This window comes from Pezoporus wallicus, unplaced genomic scaffold (genome assembly GCF_028554395.1).
Source record: "Pezoporus wallicus isolate ANWC-B61680 ecotype Strahan unplaced genomic scaffold, APGP_CSIRO_Pwel_v1 contig_7344, whole genome shotgun sequence".
In the NCBI taxonomy this organism is placed as follows: domain Eukaryota; kingdom Metazoa; phylum Chordata; class Aves; order Psittaciformes; family Psittacidae; genus Pezoporus; species Pezoporus wallicus.
Genome location: NW_026640533.1, coordinates 1,122,052 through 1,140,060, shown reverse-complemented (window position 1 = coordinate 1,140,060; position 18,009 = coordinate 1,122,052). Strand labels below are relative to the sequence as shown.

Here is an 18,009-nt window from a genome sequence, read left to right as displayed (position 1 = left end):
GGGACACCTGACCCAAACTGACCAAAGAGGTATTCTATACCACAGCACGTCATACCCAGGATGTAACTGAGAGTTACCCGGAAGGGCAGGGATTCTGCAGGGTTGGAGGAGGTATGGGTCGGTGCTTGGTTGGGTTGGGGGAGTCAAGTTATCGGTCGGCTGGTGGTGAGGTGTTGTATTCTCTTCCCTTGTTATTTCCTTTATCATTATTATTATTGGTGGTAGCAGTAGTGATTTGTGTTATACCTTAGTTACTAAACTGTTCTTATCTCAACCTGTGGGAGTTGCACTCTTTTCGATTCTCCTCTCCGTCCCTTCAGGAGTAGGCGGAGGGCAAGAAGGCGGGGGGGGAGTGAGTGAACGAGCCCTCTGCCTGGTTTTAAACCACAACAAGGATCTTGCCAAGAATTGCCACCCAAATACTGTTGCTTGTGGTCCTAATTAAATTGTTGCCTGCTGACACAGAAGCTCTCAAATTCCATTGTTAGCAACAAGAAGTCAATGTAACCCTTACGATGTGAGCTGGCTCATTTTTGAAGAAGAAAGCATTTCTCACTGATTGACTTTTTAGATGGAATAGGAAACCTGATGTCTGATATTCATTTGGCAAATGAGAGAGAAATGTCTTCTGTGGGGAGGTTATGAAAGACCTGCTTTTAGTGTCTGTGTGTCTCTACTGTTAACGATCCTATGTCCCAGGCAGCAGGTTCAAAGCTCACACCTCCACTGCTGATCCTGCATTGCTTGTGATTGCTACAGAGTTTAACGGTGCTTAAACCAGGAGACTGAAGTGTGGGGTCTGGTGGCAGTATTCTCATCTCTGCTTTTGTTTTGCTTTGCTTTGTGGCCACAGGTGAGTTGCTTGAGCTCTCTGCGCTGCTAATGCTTTTCATGACACCTTTTTGTAACAATTCAGGCTTTTCAGGTTAAACAACCTCTTTAAAAGAGAAATACTGTTATTCTCATGAAATTATCATTGTTTGGGTGGCAGTTTTCCCTCTTTCCTAGACCTCTAGAAAATAAGTTTTTTCACTTCTTGAAAGTTTGAGACAGGAATACCAGATTTGCTTCTATGGGTTTTGCAAGCTCTGTGTGAGTTGTTTTGACCGCAGAATGAACATTACTTCTCATTCTTTGTGTATGATATGATATTATCTGCAACTAGGTTTCTAGCAGCAGGATAAAAAATTTCTTGCATTTGTCCACAGTTGCCTTTTGTCTAGGCCAATCTCAACAGAATTGCTTCCTCCTCAGTCTCATTTGAAGTTGCACAGATGAAGAGTGCTTTTTCCTTTCTAGGACTTGTGGAAGTTACGGTGAGGGTGCTCACCAAGTACGTGTGCCTTGAGACCTTATTAAGGCCTTGCAGAGTCGTAAGTTGTACAAAGTGGATGCAGTTGTGTAAGCCTCTTGGTTATAGCTGCTATGCTGGAAGAAGCTAAATTCTGGTGCTCTCTGGAGAAGTGGCCAGCACACTAGACCTTAGTTTGGGAGATGTGGATTTAATTCTGGAATCTTGGTGTAATCTGTACTTCTGTTACCCAAATGCCCACTTAGGGCACTAGTCTCTGATGTGTTGTCTTGTTTGAGTCAAAATGTCAGTTCATGAGGTAGGCACTTCTGTCTTGCCTTGGGGTTCACAGCCCTCATGGGAACCTGCTCTCAGCTGATGGCAAAGGAGCACTGGGGGACTTTGGCCTTGGAGCTGGGCTTTGCAGAGTTTACATGGCTTATGATATTGCTTGCTCCACAAAATGCAGCCCAACAGTGTCTAAAGGAAATGAAATGTTAAGACATTTCTCAGCATTTCCAAAGAGCACTGTATTTCTGCTGAAATCTGTTGTTTGTTCTTTAGTTGTCCCTTTCCTTACAAAAGTGGGTTTTGTTTGACTTGATACATATGTAGGCAAAAGCTGTTGCACCTAAGTAGATCACAGAATCATAGAATAGTTAGGGTTGGAAAGGACCTTAAGATCACAACGTTTTGTCTAAGGCAGAAAGTGTAAAGTACCATGTCTGATCATGGGAGAGGAACAGCACTGGCACTAGTAGCTCAAACCTGTGCTGTGTCCAGCAAATAATGTCTTTCTCCCCACCCTCCCATAAGGGTGTCCTCTCTAGATATTAAGCTGGTATTCTGCATGGCTGCATGGTCTGTAGAGCCACCAGTGGTGGTAGCCATTGTGATACAGAAAGTAATTCAAGAGAACACAGGCTGGTAACTGATTTCATGGATGCCACTGAACCTTCATCAACTAGTAGAAGCTTTTAACCTTGCTGACCAGGACTGGGTTTAAGCAATCGTGAAGACATAAAGGGTCTTCTTGCCAGAATCCTGAAATGTTCCAGTCTCATAAGGTTTGATAAGTTCTCCTTGTTCCCTCTCTAAATAGTGATTTCTTCTCTAGGGGAAAGGTTTTTTTTTTTTTTTGCCCCCAAAAGAAAGCAAACAGCTGCATTGTTTGCAGAAAGCTGCTTTTGAAGGCTGTTTTATGTTTACTTAGTACAGACACCAGGCATGGGGGTGGGGAATTGATTCTCTGCCACTTGAGCCTTTTTTCCCGCTTTAAATCTACAGCTGTAAAAATACATTGCTTTGTATCTAAGATAAATTGGACCTGGAAACTCTTGGCATACCAGCTAATGGACTTTTCAACAGCCATTTTACTTCCAAGTAATGAGTAACTCTCATGTAGAAAGAAAGGGCTGGTCAAAGCATGTGTTTCATTGTCAGTGCTCTCAAAGGTTGCCTTTTAGCCTAGCTTTCTCTTAGGAGTAATTTTCTGAATTGTAGGTCTGGAGGCTGTGCAGGGTTTCTGCAGCGGGGGGGGAAGCGTCGCCTGTAGTGAAGCTTCTGCAAAGGCAGACCATGGGACAAGTGTGGGGATACTGTGCTTTAATTGTGATGGGTGGGTTGGGTCTGGGCGAGTGCAGAAGGTCTTGGTCCAGTGTTAGAACTTTGAGAGCAAAACAGGAGCCCCAGGCTGGATCAGGAGGTACAAGCAGACTGCTCTGTACCTCCCATCTATCTTCTGATGTCCACTGTTTCTGCAAGCTAAACAGTTTCTCTGTATTTGTAAGCGTAAGCTCTTCCCTAGGAAAAGACCGAGGGAAGCTCTAGCAGAAGGTCTGGCGAAGTATTCAGATGTTTCTTCCTTAATCCCTCTCTCCTGTATTTTTTTTTTGTCAGGAGCTGGGAATAGTTGAGACATCTGACAAACAGCATATTAAAGAGTGCGTACATCTCAGTGCATGTTGGTAGAGCATGCAGGGACCTCTGTATACTGGATGCCCACCATTTACTTGCTGGCAAAATACAAAATGGCTGCTTAATCCTTACTTTGTCTTGGCTGGTTAACCAAATGGTTGTTGCTGTACCTATGAGTTGCATAGAGCATATGTCTGGATTTAGGGTGTTATTCCAAATGTGCATTGCTTGTTTGAATTATCAAACAGCCTCATCTGATGACATCTGTTTATTAAGGTGTCAGTCTGAGTTTGCACCTGTGTTACTGGACTGTTGTACCTGAAGTAGTAGGCAGTTTGAGTCTCCCCTGGTGTGCTCCATGTAGTCTGAGTTTCACAGTTGTGTAGTGTATGTGGTGAAGAGGTGAAGAAATGGTGAAGCAGAGATAGATAAAAATAGATTTCTGAGTGATGAAGACAAGTAATTCTCATGTCTCTAGGCTTAAAATTGCTTTATACAGGTATCTGCCTGTACTGGAAAACATAGTACAGTTTTCCAGTACAGGTGTTCACACAATGAAAAGATTGGATGTGAAAATTGGATGTCTTACACAAAGACCTCTCCACAACTGAGCTGTGTAATGTGTTGCAGTTAAGGAAATTCTTCCTACTTTCACAGAGCAAATGCTTTGTAAAAACAAGAGATTGCACTTTCAAAGTGTTTGTCCACTATTGGCAGGTATAAGTCTCTATTCTCTTCAGCACAGCTGTGATACTTTGCATCACAAAAAACTTATGCTATGGTGATGTATTCTCGCAGCTTTTCTTACTTTAGACAGAAACAGCGTTGCTTCTTTAGACAGTATTTGGGCTTTAGCTAGTATTTGTGTCTTTTGGCTCTGCAGTGCTAACTGGCAAGTTGGATTACCCAGCTATGTTGAATTTACCAGCCTAGTCTGAAGTGGAGATACAGATGGATTTCAGCTCCAGCTGAGTTCGGAGTGTTGCATCCGTCAGTTTCTGCATCTCTGGCTTACAGTTCTTGTCTATTTTCAGCTGGAAGAATATCTGAAAGGGTGCTAACCCATTTTCCTCTGAGATTCTTAGTTTGCAGAGTATTTTCTGATGTCCTGGTAATTCAAGTGGACCTAGTTAACTTGTATCAGAGGTGAACCAAATATGTCAGCCTCTGTGGATCAAAATTGGAGACAGCTCTAGGCATCAACAAACCTGTACTACCTAGTCTATAGCAGATACTATACTGGGGTAGAGTATGTCTTTGAAACGGTCATGGCTTTAAGAAGAACTGGACTGATGGTGCTCATGGTGATTAGTCCAAGTATTAGATCCTGGTCCTAGTTTAATGTAAAGACTTAGCTGGTAGTGCCTACATCTGGGCCAGGTTTTCCATTCTTCAGGCACAGTCCTTATAAATCAGTATTTTTGTTTCATTTGGAACTTGTATCCAGGCAAACGAGCCTTAGTTGAAGGCCAGAACTTTTGCTTTGGTCCCCATGGAGTTTAGCTGAACTCCAGAGAGCTGGAGTCCAGGCAGATGGCCACAGCTGCATCTTTGGCTGTACAAGCTTCTGCTGATCAGCTCAGATGTGTTAAATGATCAGATATGTGGCCTTATCTCACTATAGTTTGCAATGTGAACCCTACATCGTCTACAAAGCAGTATTTCTGTGTTCTGGATCCTGTGGACTGACTGCAATTATGAAGGACCAATGTCTGGATTTTCACCCATGATTAGTTCAAACACCCCACAGACTGATTTAAACTTTATTCTGCCTCTGTGCAGGGTATTAAGGAATGGGAGTTGGCTTGGTGGCCAACTGATGGCTTGGTCCCTTTGGCTCTCCCTGGGATCATTCCTGCACTCTTCCTATGGCACTTTATATTCATGGATTTTAGTGTTTGGCTGTAATTGCTAGAAAATTACAATTACTTTTGGAAAGTAGCTTGTTGCAGAGAATTGATGGTATTGCAGAGGTGGAATATGGAGTGTGTACTCTGAAGACCCTTCCGAAGGTAAAATCAGTGGTTGTAGAAGGTTGTGAAGTCCCTTCCTGTCCTCCACTTCTGTATGCTGAACTCATCCAGGGGCTGCAGGGTTGGACTTGGTCAGAAAGGCTTATCGTTTGTGGCATAATGCAGAGCACAGCAAAACAAATGGAGGTCTGTGACTCAGGCAAGTATCCTTGTGGGGAAATGCTTGAAAAGAGCAATTCTCCTAGTGAAAGATTTTTTGCACCAGGTTAGTGGTCACAGGATACTTGTACACTATGTGAGTAGCATTCCAGGTTGCTCAGAGTGCGAGTAAAAGCATTGTTGCCAAATCACCTGAATCCTGAGCAGAAATGGGTCAGTGAAAGGGGTACAAAGGAGGAGTGATAACATTCTCTACTTGGTTTCATCTCTAGGTTACATGTTAATTGAAGCTTTGTGTAATAATGACATGCAGATGAGGTTCCTCAAAGCCTTGGTGTGTCCAGGCTGGTAAGCAAAGGTATGCTTTGGGTGTATGAGCATGTGTGCACAGTTCTCAGCAGCCAGGGATTGTCCTCTAAGATTGTTCACAATAGCAGTGTTTTTCCCTGTTGTGGATGTGCTATTAGCCTGTCAAGTGTCTGAGTGTGTGTAGGAATTCATTGTCTAACAGCAGGATGCGTGTGCAGCTGGAGTGTGTTAGTGTCAGCGTGCTCCAACCAGCAGAAAGAACTGGGCAGGGGAGGACGGCTCTTGTCAGGTTAGTTGTGCACCCTTCTGTGAAGGAGCATCTGTAGAAGTCGAATCAGTGAATTACAGCAGTACGTGGCAGAAGTTCATGAGCCTGTGCTGACTGTACACTCAGCTGCCTGCATGCTGATACGAGGTTCGATTTGTGGGGTTTTGTAGGCATCTGTTATAGTTCTTTGTTTCCCTGTACTGGCATTAAGAAGCACTGTTGTCCTGTTGTGATACTACAGAGTAATTATCTGTAGAACTTGGTGTAATGGGTTTAATTGTTTTTCTTAGTCATATTAGGGAAACTTTTTTTTGTTGCACAGACTTATATTGTTAGAGACAAGTTTTTAGTCTGCAAGTCATTGTATTCATGCAGTTTACTTTTGAATGAGACTTAAAGGCCACAAGTGTTCGTTAACTTAAAACTCACATCCAGGTTTCCCATTTGTTATCTATCTCCAGTGTAAGACTGGTCAGAGCATTTCCTGGGGAAGTCTTGTGTTCCTAGCACACTTACGGATTTTTGGGAACATTTTCAATGCAGTTCGCGTTCAGGCATGCAACTCTGAATCTGAATAGGGCTAGGGTACTGGTATGTGGGACAGTAGAATCAAAAGCATGTGTTCCCAGTTTAACAGATGTTTTAGGGAATGGTTCTCTCATTGTGTGTTTGGATCGGCTGCTAGCTGTCCTGTTAACACTGAGCCTGTCAGCAGAGTGTATTCAAGTACATAAATCAGATAATTTGATGTGGATTAACTAAATTCCTTTGTGGATGCCTACTCAGGATGAAATTACTCTCAATCTGAAGTGGCCTTAAACTCAAAAGTAAATTAATCTATGCCAAATTAATTCTGGTAAAAAGGTTTAATGATGCTTAACTAATACACAGGAAGCTTCCATTTGACTGAATCTTCCTGGAAGTCTCTGTGTATCCAAGCCTATATAATGCTATTATTAATAGCCACAAAAATGATTAATGTGTTTTTTGACCCTTTATACTTTCTCATACTCTCACAAGATGTGTACTGAATGCACCCAGTTAACAACAGTGTTGGAAGCCAGGTGGTTACAAAACCTGAACACTGATTCAACAGCAATTTTCCATTCACTTTATCCAAATATAAACGGCTGCAGGGCCATTCTTAGTCACTTGCCTTCAAGGAAATGGATGTTTCTTGTTTGCCTGTTAAGTGCATAGCACTTTCTCCTGCAAGTGGCTGTGTTAACCGGACTTCAAAACAAAGGCTCTCCTAATTTGGCATCAGGCTTTTCACCATTGTAAAAGCAGATATGGAAAGAAGCTGAAAAAAAAAAAACAACAGAAAGGTTGAATTGTATGGTTGAGCCTCATACAGGAAGGGTCTCCAAGTCAGCTTTCAAAGCCTATGATTTATTTTTCCTTGTTCTTGCTCTTGAAATTTTGGGGCAGGAAAGAAGCAAATTGTTGTCCGTCAGGTATTGCGTTCTTTTGTGCCTTGGATCTCTGAGGTAAGAGACAGTGAGTCTAAGTCTGATCTTACTGAGACCCATGAGACTTGGCTGGAATGCATTGGGTAGGAAAGCACTGGTGCCTTTTCTGGTCTGACTGATACAGCTTTTCCCTTTAAACTCTTTTTTTCTTCTTTTTTCTCTTCTTTTTTTTTCCCCTAGTTAATGCCCAGCCACATCATCTCTGCTGTGTACTGCTACTGCTGCTGCACAACGGGAGCGAGCTCCTAGGATTTGCTGACGGAAGATGACTTTCTGGACACAGCTGGGATTGCTGCTATGGAAGAACTTCACCTACAGAAGACGACAGACTGTGAGTATTAGCCAAAGCATTTTTTTTTTAAGGTCTAAGTTGTAGCCTTGTATCTACAGGGAAGCATCCTGTATCTTAATGTTTTATCTCTAGTGGTCCCTAGCAGAACAACTGATCTGCCTTTGAAATGACCCAAATCAAATTGAAGAGTGGCGGGCAGACAGAAACCAGGGGGTTGAAGGTGCTCAAGACTTCTCTCCTGAATCCCAGCATGAGAGAGTGTCAGAATAATGAAATGTTCATGTCAGACCGTGGCAGAGAGGGTGTATCACTGCCATGTGCAGCAAGGAAGATGTTAAATGAAAACCTGTGCTATGCCCTGCTCTGCTCTGCAGGTGAGGCATTGCCAGACTGCTGTGATGTGTGCTCCAGTCTAAAAGCTTTTGACTGCTGTAAGCTGCAACAACAACATAATTGTGCCATTTCCTAATGACAGAAGTGGTGGAGGCAATAGCAGGCATTTTCAATCAGGGAGAGAAACCCAAGCCCATTGTGTAATTTTACCACAGGAGGTATACTTTAAGGAACTGGTATGAGACATGTTACATTGGCGTGAAGACAAATTCAGACAATTGATGTTTTTCTGCTAAGGTGCATTCTGATTAGTTTAAGTTCTAGCCTCGCCATCTGTTAGCAGTGTGGGAATGCACCTGTTAGACAATATGCAGTCAGAGTTTTTCTGTGTGGACAAAGGCACAAGAGCCTGAATCCAGTATGGTGTTCTTAAAATTCTTCCGCCTTTGCATTAATGAGGCCTCACAGAATGCTGTAACCCCTGCAGGCAGCTAAAAGCCAGGAAAAAATGTGCTAATTGCCCTTCAGGGATTTAGGGGATATAACTGTGTTGGACAAGGGCATGTCCTGTACAATAGGCCTCTGCAGAGGATCTGTCCTGTTAGGTCTGACCTTGAGGTGGTATGAGTAGGGAATGTGAAGGGAACATGAGTTACTGAGGTGGTGAGTGGAAAGTGGTCTCTTTGATAAGCTTCTCAACCCTGCAAATGTCAGGGTGCTTGCCAGCTGGTTGGGACTGGGTTGTTTTAGAAGCTCCAAGTCACAAGGGAGGCTATCAAATTCACCACTAGAGACAGAGACAGTCCCTGAAGTCTTTGCTCAGGTGTCTGGCTAAGGCTTGTGTCCAGTGAACTGAGCTCCAATTAGTCCATTCTTAAATAAAACCAGACAGGAAGCTGATGGCGTCTTTCATTTTTGCTGTATGCCTCTGTGGTTACAGAGCTGTGAGTGATGGCAGTAGTATCTACGTGATAGATATTAGCAGTAGACTGAGCATGTGTCAGTGAAAAAGGCCTTCCTGCTTGTAGGTTTGTCATGATCTTGGATCTGCTCAGCTATTTCTTGGTACTTTCTGGCAGCTTCTGCATCAGTTTCCCATCAAGTAGCCTAAAGGGTTGAGACTTGAAACTGCTCATAGTCTCTGTTTCACACTGGTATTATCAGTCAATTCGCGATGAAGGCCTAAGACATTGCTTGTTTTTGTGGGGTTCTTGTATTTATAGGGTTTTTCTCGTTAACTGTTTCCATTTGGGCTTTACCTGAAGATATCAGGAAGGGAAGGCCATTTAGCAGAAAATGGCAGGAGAGCAGCAGAACATCTCTTCTCACCACACTGTTATCATGGCTGAACAGTTTTAGCTGTTTTTACTTTTAGGAGACCGTTGTCCTTGAGCTGGGTGTGCTGGTGATGGCTGCGTCCCATTTGTACTTACTGAAGCGGTAGCCCAGAAGCAGTTTGATCCTTACCCTTCTTCCCACAAGAAGTGTGGGCTAGCCTTTGCTTCCCACCGAACCCTCTGCCTTGGTTGCTGTGAGTTTGGGCTGCGTTGCGAAAGCTGGGGTTCAAAGCTCACCCTGACGTGTGCAATTGGAAGTGTTACTTTGTACTGGATAACTTCCAACGGCATTGGAGTGTGGGGGAAGGAGTTTACAGAGGCAGAGGAAGAAACAAAGTCATGTTTGGGGTTCGCTGCATAAAAACATGTATTCTCCCTGCTGTCTTGGGAAGGAGGAGATGACTGGAACTTGCGCGGAGAAACTGGTCAGCTGCTGATAGTCCCCTGCACTGAAACTGGGCCACAAAGGTGATGAGTGTGGTTGACAGTGAGATGGGGTGATAGTTTGGTTAGTTCTTGCTCAACGGATTTCCTGTTGACACAGGGTAGATCTCAATATTTAATGGCATCCTGTGTCATCAGCCAACTGGTATAAATTTGGCATACTTCAGGGACTTGCCTCAGTAAAATCAGGAGCAGTTTGTGCTTGGCTGAATGCTGCCTCTGGATTCACCTGCCCAGTGCAAATAGGATGTTCTTCCAGCTTCAGATGGAGCAGGAGTGGCAGAGGGGTTGGAGATTTGAAGATAATTTAACTAATTTTTCCCAGGCTGGTCTAGCAGTTTCAGCATGAAAGGACACTTAATTTCCAGTATCTACTTAGTATGAACCTGAGTTGGACATGTCCCCTTCAGTATCTCTGTCTTCCTTCCTCTGTAAAGGCCACAGTGGATGAAAAATGCTGTCACAGGAAGGTCAGGAAGTGTTAGGGAAGGAACATACTGACCTTTAGGAGCAAAGCAAGCGAATTCAGTTTTTGTTGAACAGCACAAGAGGCTAGCCAGGGAGTCTAAACTATTGAAATGCTGCTGAGACACTGAGGTTGACCCCATGCAAGACTCTGGTACAGTAGTTGCCAGCTGTCTCTCACTAAGGGCATTTCAATGGCTGCCATGAAGCTTTAAGTCTTCAGCTGTGAAGGTACAGCTCAGTGAGTCCAAGCTGCATCCCTTCTTTCTCTGTCTTCCCCTGAGCCTGTCAGTCTGAATTTAGACATACGTGTGCAGAGGCATATGGCGGTGTGCATGTAGCCTGTGTGTGGTTACCTTCATGTTTGTGTAATTAACCATAATCAGGCATGATTTTGAGGAGCTTCTCTTTTGAGGAGCTATGTGTGCAGTTGGACAGGCTACTGCTTCAACAACAGGGCTGTTTGGACACTACTGCCCACCCCAGTGTGGTATCACTGGGGCTGATGCTTCTCTGAGCAAGCCAGGGCTTGATCTCAAGGGCAGCATCTCCTCACTGATTCTGTGGCAGCAGCAAGACTGTGAGAGGCTATCTATCTTGATCATCCTGAAAAACCTCCACAAGCCCAGCTGATGCCACTCTTCCCCAAACAGTGTAGTAGCAATTGCATGCTTCTTCCCTACAGCCAGCGTGGCAGAGGGCTGTGATGTGTGCCAAAGCATGGGCATTGAAGCTGGAGAAGAAAATGACTTGTCCTGGTTTCATGGCCACTTTTGTGTCAGGAGGAGGAAAAGCTCTGCTATGCCATTCTGGCAGCAGCTGTGAAGGGATCCTGAAAAGGGAAGGAATAGACAAGTTCTCAGTGCCCTAGCTCTAAGCATCTGCCTCTGGGAGCCAGACTACTGTTTAGTGCAGAAGGAAGCAGGCTGTGACTGTTGATGGCTATATTTGTGCCGCCACTACATTGTTTATTGTACAAACAGAAACCAAAGATAATGAGGCATCTGCCTGGCATCATTTTTAGTGTGTCTTATCCAGTTGTCATACAGTATGTGCATGAAAACAGTATCCTAGACTCATCCTAGAGAGCCTGGCACTGTTACCAGGTGTGCCTGGGAAACTCTGATGCTCAATTCTTATGTCTTCCAGATAGGATTGCTATTGGTTGGATGTCAGCCATTAAGGGTGTCTGTGAAGAGCCATCTTAGATGGATCAAGTGGCATTTGCTTTTGATTTAATGTGCTGTTATTACAGTATGAGATTTTTTTTGAGGTATGACAATGACCTAGAAGTCTTATCTCAATGTTTGCATGGAGTGTCTTGTGCTGAGTGTCAAGAGCTTAATTTTAGCTGTTAATGGTGTAACATGGGAAAACATGTTTGCAGGGATTCTGTATCCCACTGGGGTGCAGGTCTTACCCTATCTGGCTTGTAATAAGAATGATGTAGGCATTATATTAGAAAAGATGGGGTTTTCCAGGAAAGAAGGTGAAAAGTTTTCTCTTTACCTGACTGAGAAAATGCTCTGGTTTCCTTCTCCCAAAGGAGGAAAAACAAAAGAAGTAGCAGCATTAAAAGCTTTCAGTTTCCTTTGTCTCATGGCTTGCCTAAAATATATGTTTAGGCAGCCTTTCTGCAGTGGGAACTGAGGGGTATGGTTGGTGAAGCTCAAGCCTGCGAAACCTCAGCTTGTGTCTCAGAAGCTATAGGCTGAAGCGTTGTTTTGTCCACATGCTTCCATGGGATGCAGCACATCTTAGTGAATTTTTTTGTGCTTCAATTTCCTGTCTGAAAAAGTGCTCTCCATTTAATAGCAGACCTTTCTTACATTCTTGTCTTGTCCCTCTAAGTAACTGAGTTCTTCATCCCTACCTGACACTCATTGCCTGTCTGTAGGTACCCTGAACCAGTCAGTGCTTATGTTTGGGAACAAATGTGTACTAAAACAAATCAGAAACAAAGTATAAGCTTAATTTTAGTAGCTCTGCTTTCCTGATACCAATATACTTGCGCAGCACTGAAATAGAAAGATTTGGCATAGCTGTGCACTGGCACAGTTCCTGTGCCTGATATATTAGGGTGTAGAAGCTCAATGCTTTACTGTGAGAATGGGATGCAATTTCTTCCTACTTCTTCTAAAATATGAGGCCAAAATCCAGCTCAGTTTTGGGAGATTCACTAGAAAGTTTCTTTCAGTCAAGGAACAAAAAGAACTACAAAAGGCCAGAAATAGCCCTTAGGCACATCCAATTTAGTCCAATAACTGGCACATATCAATGAGAAAAGTCTGTAATTCTTTGCAGATTATCCTCTGAAGCTGGAGGAACAAACTTCTTGGTTCTGGAATGCATAGGCAATGCGAAGCGAAGCAGTACTTGCGCTACTGTCCTGACTTACAAGCAGATTGTCCTGGTAACTCTCTTCTGTCCTGTATTTTGAATATGATGTCTTAATATTTTCTTTGTTTTTTCCAGTTCCAGCTGCTGATTGAAGTTGCCTGGCCTCTGTTTATCTTCTTCATCTTGATCTCTGTAAGACTTTCATATCCGCCCTACGAGCAGCATGAATGTAAGTACCAAACACAGCAGCTGTACCCAGAATGGTGGTTGTTTCGTAGTTAAAAGGTAATAATGCAGCTGGCAAGACACAAAGAGCAGGGCCAGTGATTGTGTATTTCATTCACAAATCTCTAGAGAAGTTTTAATGGTTCCTTTCCTTCCACCCTGGGGACTGCAGTGTGTTCTGACATGTTAATCTTGCTCCAAATTATACACATTCTGGATGTTTTTCTTGACGTTTCTCTTTTCTTTAACATGTATAATGTATTAGCTGAGAATTTGCTGTAGAATTCTGGCAAGTCTGTAAAACCGGCATAGAACCCAGTCTTACTTCTTATTGTTGGCCTGTATGTGACTTAGCATAAAAAGAAAGAAGTGTTCAGGTCTGTAAGAAAGCAATCTCATTTTCAGGCAGTAATGTGTGTTAATGTAACACATTAAAGAGCACAAGAGCAATTCCATTCTTTCTAACCATTATACTGTCAGTTCTGCATTCAGTAGATTCAGCAGTCATACAGTTGTGGGGAAAAGCTATTCCACTTTTTTCTTTACCTTTTAAAATGGGCACATTCCGGCTTTTCTTTCAAAGAAGGTTTTCATTCTTGCTCTGAGAATAATGATTTTTTGACCTCCGTGATGGTGGCCACTTGATTTAGGACGTGTGACTTATTTGCAACATGTTACTGTGGTTGATGACAGCCTGATACTGCAATTAGCTGACTATGGAAGAGCTCTTTCTTTATCTTTCCTTCTCCTGATTACTGAAGGGAAGGCTTAAGGGTCAGCATAACCTGACTTTGGAGGACATCCTGAAGTGTTTCATCCTTAAAATAGGTAAAGAACTGGCTCTTGCAGCACTTACCCTGTAGTTCTTTATGACAGCTTGCTAGGCTGTCAAGGATCCTTTCAAAAGCTGAAGTGTTAAATGTGTGCAGTTTGCCATTACACTTTGGACACTGCTGGTCCATGTACTGCTTAACTCACTTTCTACAGTGGTTGGCAGTGTAATTGAAGCTTCCCTAAATTAAATCTTATGCTTTGCTGCATGACATTTAAGTTGTCTTTTCTGACTGAATGTTATGGTGGTATTAGGAGAGACACCTGTAATATGGAGCTGAATTGAAGCAAGAAAAGTAATAAGCAGTTTACTCAGCTGGTATAAATAACTAGCAGCCTCAATGGTTATTTGTTTTAGACCTTGCAGTGATGTATATAAAGTCAAACCTAGCAAGAGCTGCCTTTTAGTAGAGCTGTTTAGACTGGGCTTTTAGTTGTTAGCCTCCTAGTAATCATTTGCTCTGGCACCCTGGTGCAGAGTTTTGAGTCACCTGCAGCCCTTTTTCCTTCCCATTTATGTTGACTGAAGTGGTTTTGTCTGCCTTTTCCCTATTATGACATTAGGAACTGTATCAGCGTATGGCATCTGGTAACTTTTTAAGTCACTTTTTTAATAGATAACTCAATTTTTCAAAAAGCTTCTGAGAAAAGGTAACTAAATTTCGTTTAAGTCTGGATTGATTTCACTGAACACTCATTTATATGCTGACAGATACAGATGTGTTGTATAGTGGAACATTTTTTTTCTGAGCTGTGAGCAGAGGTAGACAGAAACCTTGAGTTCATGCTGAACTGTGTGGCAACCCGGTGGATGCCTTAAGGGAGACAAGGAATGTTATATGTCGTGGCAGTGCTGTGTGCTGTTATGAAATCAGTTGCAGGTAAACACCTGATGACAGCAGTAACAGAGCTGCATGCAACTGTTTTATATTCTCCAGACAGCCTCAGTATTTTAATGGTATTGTCTTTTTCAACAAATAGGAAAGATTTTCAGTTCTCTCCTCTTGCTTGAGGAGCCCAAGGATTGGGTTGTTTCTATGGGCAAAGTTTCCAGTCAGGACTTTTTATTTCTATCAGCTTGCTCTAGTGCAGTCCACATCTTGCAGTCTTGCAATCTTCAATTGCTATTGCGCAAGATTGCTGACTTGTGTTTTGTACAGCTTGACTTTTCTGTTCCTGTGACCCTTTAAAGCATTCAAAATGCACTTCATTTGGGGGAAATAAATCCGGCAAAAAGTGACTTTGGTCTCCTCTGAAAAGCCAGATGTTTGCAGCAACATAATTGAATATGGTGTGCTGTTACACTGTTTTCTGTGTAACTCATCTGACTTAAAACTGGCAGATTCCTGCTTTACTCCTCAAGAAAATGCTGTTACATGCATCACTGTATGTAAAAAAACTACCTTGAATTCTTCATCTGTGCTCTTCTTTTGTACTGCTTTTAGTAGTTTGAGTTCTTCACCATCTAAAATAAAAGACATGAAGTAAAGAGGTGGTGATTCTCTTCGATACGTTACAAAAAGAATCTGAAAGTTGTAGCATTTTCCCTCTTCTCCCTACCCCCAAGCCCCTCAGCCAAGAAGAATAAGAGAGCAAAATGAAACAAAAGCCAGAGAGCTCAAGTAAATAGCTTTCCTATTTTAAACACAGAACTTAGGGACAGTCCCCTGGGTACTGGAAACAATGAACCTTTGGTTCCTTCACCTTTCTCCTGGACAGAGTTTCTGTCTTTCTCCATTGGAGGGTTGATACCCTCCCTGCTTTCTTTCAGCCTTCTACATTAATCAGCCTTGCTGTAATTTGTCAGCTTTGACCTCTATTCCTCCTGTGGCTTAGGTATGTCCATTGTAGCTGTGGAGGTAGGGAGCCGCCCCTGCCATTTGGTTGCAGGCACGCTGTGAGGGCAAGGTGGGCACCAGAGGAGACAATGTACATCGCTTGGTCAAAGCCTTGAGCAACTGCTTTGAGTAGCTGTGAGAGATAGTGAGGAAGGGGGATAACTTTCCTCTGTGCTCCCCTCCCTTGTGTGGGGTTGAAGAAGTGAGCTCATTTGCGGAAAGCAGCCTGACAGCTTGTATAAGGTGCAAGGGAAGCCTTTCTTCCACCATTGCTGGAGGTTAAGGGATTCAGAAGTGCCTAAGTGGCATACTGGCCACAAGCAGTTTGTTACTGCTTTAATTCTTAACTGGAATGCAGAACGTAAACAGGACATAAAATCTGGGCTATGATTTAAGTAGGTCTTTAGGAGCAAGAGTCAGACTTCAGCATAAAGATTTGAAATATGGCGGGCAGATGCCTGAATGTTTAAGGAAATCTGAAGTTTTAATACTGACTGGAAATCAAGCTAGTATGGGACAGCAATGACATGGTTAGGGAAACAATTGTAGGCACCCACCCCACATTCACTGAGCCTTTGCTCAGTAAAGAGCAAACTTTACAACAACACTTTGCTTGGTGTTTAAGGTATGTGCAATTGAGGGGGGCTGATTTTTGAAAATCAAAAGGACTGAATAGAAATATTAGGTGTATTCAGAGCCCAGAGTCTGACTGGGGGTTGTCCAAGTGGCCTCAAGCCAAATCCTTGTGTTGTTTAAGCGTGCAATCTGGAGGAGCACAGCAGGTTGGAACGGACGTGTGCATGTGCTCACCACTGCCAGGCATTGGAGTTGCCTGCTGTTGGACATCCCTGAGCAAAAAGTACTATATCCCAGTCAGTGTGGCCGAAAGCACTGCTGCAAAGATGACACTAGCAAAGAGCTTCTCCTATAGGCCGAACAAGGTGTAGGTTTTCAGTGGAGGAGGCTAGAACAGTGTGGGGAATTTAACATGAGCTCAGCCCTTACTGTTGGCTGTTCTGCTCTCTTACAAGCCATTTGGGGCAACAACCAGCACAGGATTAGCACTGCCCCTCAAATGCAATGCTGTGTAGTAGTGGCTTGTATCCTCTGTTTCTGTCTGCTGAGTCTTGTGTTTCTGTTCTAGGTCACTTCCCAAACAAAGCTATGCCTTCAGCAGGAACCTTGCCGTGGATACAGGGGATCATCTGCAACGCCAACAACCCTTGTTTCCGCTACCCGACTCCTGGGGAATCCCCTGGTATCGTTGGGAACTTCAATGCCTCTATGTGAGTCTGCCTGCTTCTTCCTCAGCTCTGTTCTTAGAGGAACACATGGAGAAGGGATAACTGGAAGTCGCCAGCTAGCTATGTAAGGTTACACTGTCAAGGATTTTGCTGTTCCTGTTGCCACTGAAGTACCAAGCTTGCTACCAAGTTCAGGGGGCTTAGCAGGTGGCTGGTATGCGTGCAGTGTCCCTGAGTCCAAGCAGTTGAAGCTCTTGGTGAATGAAAAGCTCCGTTTTACCTCTGGGTGGGGACTAAGTCCATTCTCTTATCAGTTGCTCAGAATTTGGCCCATAAAAAGGCAAGACATGAGTTGCTTTTTACAGAGGGCCTCTTTCCTTGGTTAATGAACCTCTGAGATGGACAGTGTAGATCAAGGCTGTTAAAGAGCAAATCAGGGGGATACTCCCTAACATCTGTCACTTATTGCCTGCTAATGTGTTGCAGAAAGCTCAATTTATGGCCAGCTTCCTCACATCCTGCCTTGCTTGCTGCACTCATACTGCTAGGCCAGCTAGGCTTAATGCAGGATAAAATGTGTCTGCAACTTGTAGGAGCATTTGAAAGGAGCAAGAACATATTTTAATTACTGTGCTGCTAAGGGGAAGCAGTTCACAGGCAGCAAGAGGCCCTCTCCATCCCCGTCTTAAGTAAATGCTTTCAAATGCATGGAGGTTTTCCTGATGTAACTTTTATTTGACCTTGCATTAGCAGCCATCATTTACTGGGCTCCTTTGATTATCTTGGGGTGGTCACTAAAGAAAGGGCTCATTGTACTGGAGAGGGCAGTGGTGTAACTGGAAGGGACTGAAGTTTGGAACTGGGATGTGAAATGGTATCTATGGATGCTGGCTCAGAGAGCTGACGGCTGCTGGTTGTTTTTGTGTTTTCCTGTCACCAGTGTTTCCCGCCTGTTCTCAGATGCCAAGAGGTTGCTTTTGTACAGCCAACAGGATACGAGCATACGGGATGTCCAGAAGGTCCTGGGAAAACTGCGCAAGTTTGGAAATTCCTCTGGCGCAGGTAATGGCATGTAAAAAGAGCCACCTACATCTGGCATTTCTGCTCTGGTTAATTCTGCATGTGTGTAAACTTCTGAAATGTACTGCAATGGGAACATGCACAGTTAGAATTTACAGCTTACAAAACCCTTTCCAGTCCTGGAGAAGTACCTTAAGCTTCTCTTGTGTCAGAGCTTTGTGTGCCCTTTAGCTTCTTCAGCAGAAGAGAAA

At 43.5% G+C, this 18,009-nt stretch overlaps 1 protein-coding gene across 4 annotated transcripts in view; it reads left to right on the top strand.

Annotated features, from left to right (window-relative positions):
* ABCA1 (ATP binding cassette subfamily A member 1) overlaps positions 1 to 18,009 on the top strand; it is a 97,320-nt gene that overhangs the window by 11,923 nt on the left and 67,388 nt on the right. For 3 of the 4 annotated variants that reach the window (XM_057419363.1, XM_057419364.1, XM_057419361.1), the window contains 4 exons: positions 7,570 to 7,720; positions 12,736 to 12,829; positions 16,639 to 16,780; positions 17,679 to 17,800. In XM_057419363.1, coding sequence (XP_057275346.1) covers positions 7,655 to 7,720; positions 12,736 to 12,829; positions 16,639 to 16,780; positions 17,679 to 17,800 — 424 coding nt within the window. In that variant the 5' untranslated portion in view covers positions 7,570 to 7,654. Of the gene's footprint in view, positions 1 to 712; positions 854 to 7,569; positions 7,721 to 12,735; positions 12,830 to 16,638; positions 16,781 to 17,678; positions 17,801 to 18,009 lie in introns of those variants that run through there. The other variant, XM_057419362.1, reaches the window with a different exon arrangement.